The following is a 6,808-nucleotide window of genomic DNA, read 5'->3' as shown; positions in this document are numbered from 1 at the left end:
AGTCTTTTTCCTCCTTTTTTTCTTATTATGTATTTTTAGAAATCACAGAATCAGTTTGAGTAAAATTTCTTTAATTATGGTGAAAAGAATCAGTTAAAGAACAGAGCTTGATTACATACTTAGGAGATCAGGTTTGGATAGTAACATTTATTTGAAATTGTGGTGTACTTATTTTAGTCTTGGATTCATTGATTGAAGATGCATTTACTTGTCTGCCTTCCTTGTTTATGATTTTCATTCCTCAAAGCAAAAATCCAGTATTCTATAGTTAAGAGTGTAGCAAAAGCTCAGGCAGACCTCACACAAATCTGACAACCTGCTTATTATTCAGGCAGCAACAAAGTCATCCTCAGAATTCTCCATAAATTACTCATAGCCAACCTCGGATGACTCTCACAATGCCCTATTTCTTTGTCCTTCACTCTCTCTGTTTCTCTATTAGAAATTGACCATTTCTAATCTTGTTTACTTATTTCAGCAGTGACCTCACCCTCTGCTTGGCAGTACAGCCATTAGAATGCACTCACAACTCCCATGCTTGCTTTCTTCACTCCTGTTAAAATGGATAAATTTATATTTATTACATTGTAGGCCAGGCCCTCTATTTGTCCTTGTGCCTTTACTACCTTATATATGCCTCACAATTTTTTATATTTAATTATTTATTTTTTAAATCCTCTCTCTTTCTCACTGGATACCTCATAACCAACTTGCCTAGGAAAAACTTACTCTTGGTTTTTAAATGTTCTCCTTTTTCTCTTATTAAAAGTAAAATCAGAAGATAACTGTTACTTAGATTTTTATTCTCACTTCCCTTGTGCTGTTATCCTCTCCTGTTCTTTAGTGTCAAGTCTATGGAAAGAGATTCTTTATAACTTTCCTCTCAAACTCAGTATATTTCAATTTGAGTTTAATTACAATCACTAGATTCAGTGGACATTTTCAGTTGTCATTTTACTTGACCTTTTGCAACATCTGACACTGCTTAGCCAAAGTTCTCATGATACCAACTTGTTTTTTCTTCTGTGTCCTGGCAGTTCATATTCTCTTTCTCATTCACCCCACCCATTTCTCATTCACCCCACCCATTTCTCAGTTCTTTATTCATACATTAAATGTTGGAGCCCTGTGATGTTAGCTTAAAAGTTGGCTTTTTTTTAGCCATTACGTTAGCTCCCTCTGGTCTTCAGCTATCTTAACTGTAGACATATGATCTTGTAAATCATCAGCAGCTGTGGGACTAGGATAGCAGAGTGCTTCCCACACTGAGCAGCAAGACTTGAGAGAGACCAGAGTAAGACCTTGGTGAGAGCAAGATCCTGATGGCAAGACCCTGGTGATGGTGGTGGAGAGATTGTGGCACGTTATTGTTGTTGTTGTTATGTGCCATCGAGATGCTTGCAACTCATAGCGACCCTATGTACAGCAGCCCTAAACTCTGCTCTGTCCTGTGCCAATCGCACCATCTCTGATACACCCAACCCAATTGCCCCAGTCACTGAATCAATCCACCTCATAGAGGGTCTTCCCCTCCTGCGCTGTCCCTCCAGCCTACCAAGCATGCTGTCCCTCTCCAAGGACCTGTCTCTCCTTACAACATGTCCAAAGTATGTTAGACGGAGCCTCAGAATCCTTGCCTACAAGGAGCCGCCCAGTTTGACCCTTTCCAGGATGAATCTGTTTGTTTTCCTAGCATCCCTTTGTGCCCTCAATCCTCTTCTCCACCCCCACAGCTCAAAGGCATCAATTCTCCTTCTATCCTCCTTAGTCATTGTCCAGTTGTCCAATGCATAACAAGTGATTGCAAAGACCATGGCCTGTATTAGATGCACCTTAGTCTCCAGAGAGACACCATTGCTCTTCAGTACTTTGGAGAGGTCCCTAACAGCAGACTTTCCCATGGCAATACATTTTTTCATTTCCTGGCTACTGGTGCCGAGAGTGTTGACTGTGGAGCCAAGCAAACGAAAGCTGTGAACAATCTCAATCTCTTCACCATCCATCCTGGTGCTGCCAATTGGCCCAGTGGTGAGAATCTTTGTCTTCTTGATATTGAGCCCCAATCCATATTGGAATGTGAGAACCATGAATGTAGGAAAATCAGATATCGTTAAGGAAGAAATGGAACGCATAAATATTGACATACTAGGTATTGGTGAGATGAGATGGACTGGCAGGGGTCATTTTGATTCAGATGATCATATGATATATTACTCTAGAGATGAAAAGGTGAGGAAAAATGGAGTTGCTTTCATAGTTATGAAAGCCATTGCTAGATCCATCTTGAAGTACAATATTGTGAGTGACAGCATAATACCCATACGCATACAAGGAAGGCCAGTGAATACCACTGTCATTCAGATATATGCACCAACAACAAGAGCCAAGGAAGAGAAGATAGAATATTTTTACCAACTTTTACAGTCAGATCGATCGAACATGCAATCAAGATACATTGATAATAATGGGTGACTGGCATGCAAAAGTTGGGAACAGAGAAGAAGATTAAGTAGTTGGAAAACATGGGCTTGGTGACAGAAATGGAGCTGGAGAGAGGATGATCAAATTTTGCACAATCAATGACTTATTCATTGCAAATACGTTTTTAAAAAGACATAAACGCAGGTTATATATACATGGATTTCACCTAGTTGTATGCATAGGAATCAGATTGATTACATCTGCGGAAAGAACCGCTGGAGAAGCTCAAAAACTTCATCAGCTGTGAAAACTAGACCAGGAGCTGATTGCGGAACAGACCACCAACTACTCATATGCAAGTTCAAGCTGAAGCTGAGGAAAATTAAACCAAGTCCCTGGGAAACAAAATATGTCTTTGAGTCTATCACACAAGAATTTTAGAACCATCTCAGGAACAGGTTTGAGGCCTTGAATACTAATGAGCAAAGACCAGACGATTGTGGCATAGTTGTGGAGAAACTGTGGCATGTGTAACCAACCAGAGGATCCCTGAGATAAAGGCCACTATTAAAGGTTTGCTATTCTTGCTGGATGATGGAAGGAGAATCTGACTACTGAACTAAAACCAGACTCTGGGCTAATTGAGGAATTGTGCTTTGGGACTTTGGGCTAAAACCTGGACTTGTATTGGATGATATTCTTTGCCGCCTCTACTCTCTGACCTAGTTCCCTAATAAAACCCACTCTTGGTACCATGCCAATGAGTATAGTCTGTAAGTCAGCAATGTTTATTGAATCTGAATGATTGGTAGAAAGAGGTACAGGAGCATGCAATCTGTTCTAATCTGAGGCTCTTGTGACAACCTGTGCATAAATGGAACATTGATATATATCCTCATCCTGGTCTCACCCCTAACAACCATACCTATCTTCCAGTTGCTTCCTGACTCTTCCTTCTGTATTTTTCAAGAGCACCTCAAATTCAACATATTCAAGATTTCATATTTATTCAATTCTCAACCTGGATCTTTCCTATTATTTCCTCTCAGTGACTAGCACCACCATCCATCCAGTGCCAAATTAGATGCTTAGCAGTCATCCTGATAAACTTTTCTCCTCCACCAAGTAATGTTCATGTCTCATATAAATATTTCAAATTCACACAATATTTTGTTTCACCCACCCTAGGCAAAACTCAAATCATGTGTTCTCTGGATCTAGCCTGTACCTGTCTGATCAGGCCAGTAAGTCCAATGGTTTGTTTATTTAAAACCAAATCACACTTCATTAGTCTCCTGCTCAAGCCTTCATGGCTTCTTGTAGTTGTCAGTATAAAAACCATGGTCCACAGATCCACTCATGATACTGGCCCTCCCTTTCCCCATCCTCATTTCTCATAACTCTCCAAATCTCTCTTCTCTAGGCCTACTAGATTTCTTTCCATTCCAAATAATTTTTGTTTGTTGTCTTACCACAGCACCTCTGCACATGCCCTCCCTCTTCTCTACCCATAGAACACTTAGAAATTGTACAGATTGCTCTTGCTACCAACTGTTTCTCTCTGGCTACACGTATCTGACTTCATATATGTGTATGTGCTTACTCCATCCACATCATTCTCCCCCTTTCATCATATATCCCATGAGACATGTTGTTAGTGACCATTATGTCAGCTCTGTTTTACAGCACCCTTCTGTATAGCACAAAAAAAAATATTACCTGTTCCCATGTCATCTTCATAATCACCAGTATGTCCTTGTTCGTCACTGGGGCTTTTGTGCCCACCATCTCACTGAGGTTCTGCCTCACTCTCATTGCCTTTGACTTCATCAGGTGTGATACTCTTCTCCAGTGATTGATTTCTCCTAAGATGTGTCCAGAGCAAATGATTGAGATAGTATTGTTCTGTGATCTTTATGATTTTCACCGGCTTATTTTTAGAAGTAGATCTTTTGACCCTTTTTTCTGGTCAGTCTCAGCCTGGAAGTTCTGCTGAAACCTGGCCATGTGAGTGACCCTGCTAACATTTCAAACCAAATTTTTCTGCTTCCAGGATTGTTTTTGATGCAGGAAGCATCATTGATTGCTGTAAAGATGAATACACTTGGCAACACTAAATTCATCTTATTTCTTTCTTAACACTTTGTATTCAAGGAAATCATATGTATGCTCTGTTCCTCCTGCTAGATTCTACAGATTTGTCTACTTCTTATTTATGGGTTCTACAGCGCTTCCTTGCCTGTGGTACATATTTTATGAATAAAATACCAATTAATTAAATGAAATGGGAACAACTTATTAAAGCAGGTATCTTAAGATCTTTCAGGAAAATATGTTAATATCTATTTCAAATGTTATGATTTATATATTCTTGAAATCATTATTTAAATCAGTTACTTTCAAGGTAGCAATAGTTTTAGGATTGAAACTGCATAGACCAATCACTGTGTTATAGCAGTGACTATCTTTTCTCTTCTGAAAATGTTTCTGGTTTATATGATTTTTCTCTATATATAAACATTAACCTTTAAACTTCCATAAACTATGACAATAAAAATTTCCACGTCAGATCTGTAAAACTTTCACTTAGAAGTCAAACAAGTTGGTAAGGCACATTTAAAACCCTGAGGATAACAATTGATTTAAATTTGATCCAATATTTTTATAATCCTATGCTTGTTAAATTTTTCTTTTGCTCAAGTATAGATTCTTGAGCTGAAGTCAATAGTTTGATTTAAATAATTAAAAATAATGAACGAGAAGAGAAACTATATTTTCATTTCTGTGATATTGATTAAAAAGACATTTGATTAAGAAGTGTTATAAATTCAACAACCCTCTGCCATTGAGTTGAAATTTTACTAACAGTGACCGTATAGGATAAAATTGCTCCATAGGGTTTCTTATCCTTGATTTTTTTTTTTAATCCTTGAAATATTCAAAGCAGCAGACTGCTTGCTACATGTTTTTCCTGACTGAGCAGCTGGTGAATTTAAACTGATGGCCTTGGACTTAGCATGCCAACACTTAATTCACTTCCTTTGTTATGTAATGTGTAATTTAATTTTTCTAGATGTTGCTTTTATTTTCAGCTCAGCCTGAGGTAGAGAGATGAAGCCAATTTCAAGCCTTCTTTCCACTGGTGCCTTTGAATGGATAGCTTTTACATTACCAGAGTCTCATGGAAAGAATCCCAGGTGGCTGCATGGAAATGAGGCCTCTTGTCAGTCTTCCTCATGCAGGCAACAATAAGAACTTAGAATGGTCATTCCAAAGAGATGTATAGGTGCCAGTGGGAGGACTAGGGCTATAAAAAGTTGATGGCTGTTGTGTTGTAAATAATTTTTTTATGCTGGACGATATGATGGTGTCTCTCATCTTGAGAAGGAACATGTATAGAACACTTGGGGCTCTTGGGGCTTTATTTTCGTTTCCAGTTGGTGTCACTGGATGGGGCTTGCGAGATGAATTGGGCATCTCTGGTTCTTAGTCCACCAGCATTTGAATGTGCCTGTATTTAAAAATGGTGTAGGCCCCAAGGGCCACAGGCCCAAGGGCCAAATGTGAATTGATTTAGGATTAACATTCTTTTAAGTGGTACAGCAGTGATCTATCTCTTTGCTTTACTGAAGGATGGACAACTGTGCCATAGGTGTGTCAAACACCATAATTGGCTATCTATCATGGGGTGTGTTAGGTGGAGATTGATTCAGGTTTGGAAGCAGGATTAACATCCACTTCCTAAACCACATGCCTCTGGAAAGTCTCTGAACTTGGAGAAATTATGATAGCTATGAAAGCCTTCAGGCCTTTTATTCATCTTTTTTTTCATATATATATATATATATATATATGTGTGTGTATGTATGTGTGTGTATATATATACGTGTGTATATATGGAGAGCCCTTGAATGTAAATGTTGATGGGGCCCGAGGGCCTAGTGTTATTATTTTGGAGGAACATTCCTAGTGTTATTATTTTGGAGGGACATTCTTCTAAGTTGTACAGAACTCTTAATTTGCTGTACTGAGGTGATATGGGTTTGCTTTGAAGCTGAACTTTGCATCATTGGGGGACAAGTACCATAATGGCTGTCCATGGTGGGCACTGTTTGCTGGAGCTCCCAATTTAAGACTGGTTTGGAAGCAGGAATGGTATCCACTTCCTAAATCACATGCCTCTGGAAACTTTATGAACCTGGAGAAATGACAAGAGCTATAGAAAGTCTTCAGGCCTTTGGTTCATAGGGTTGCTTTGAGTTGTGCTCAACTCAACTGCAGTCAACCACGACAATCATCTAAGGGAAGAAGGATTGATGCCACTGAGTTGTGGTGCTGGGGAAGAGTGTTAAAGATACTGTGGACTTCCAGGAGAATAAGCAGGTTT

At 39.0% G+C, this 6,808-nt stretch overlaps 1 protein-coding gene across 1 annotated transcript in view; it reads left to right on the top strand.

Moving 5' to 3' along the window:
- MAN2A1 (mannosidase, alpha, class 2A, member 1) overlaps positions 1-6,808 on the top strand; it is a 308,450-nt gene that overhangs the window by 277,140 nt on the left and 24,502 nt on the right. Inside the window, exon 19 of the mRNA XM_006886707.1 lies at positions 5,514-5,524. Coding sequence (XP_006886769.1) covers positions 5,514-5,524 — 11 coding nt within the window. The remainder of the gene's footprint in view (positions 1-5,513; positions 5,525-6,808) is intronic.

Source organism: Elephantulus edwardii, unplaced genomic scaffold (genome assembly GCF_000299155.1).
Source record: "Elephantulus edwardii isolate Elephantulus edwardi_28Jun2011 unplaced genomic scaffold, EleEdw1.0 scaffold00050, whole genome shotgun sequence".
Lineage (NCBI taxonomy): Eukaryota > Metazoa > Chordata > Mammalia > Macroscelidea > Macroscelididae > Elephantulus > Elephantulus edwardii.
The sequence above is the reverse complement of the archived record's forward strand: the minus strand, read 5'-3'. Positions and strand labels throughout refer to the sequence as shown.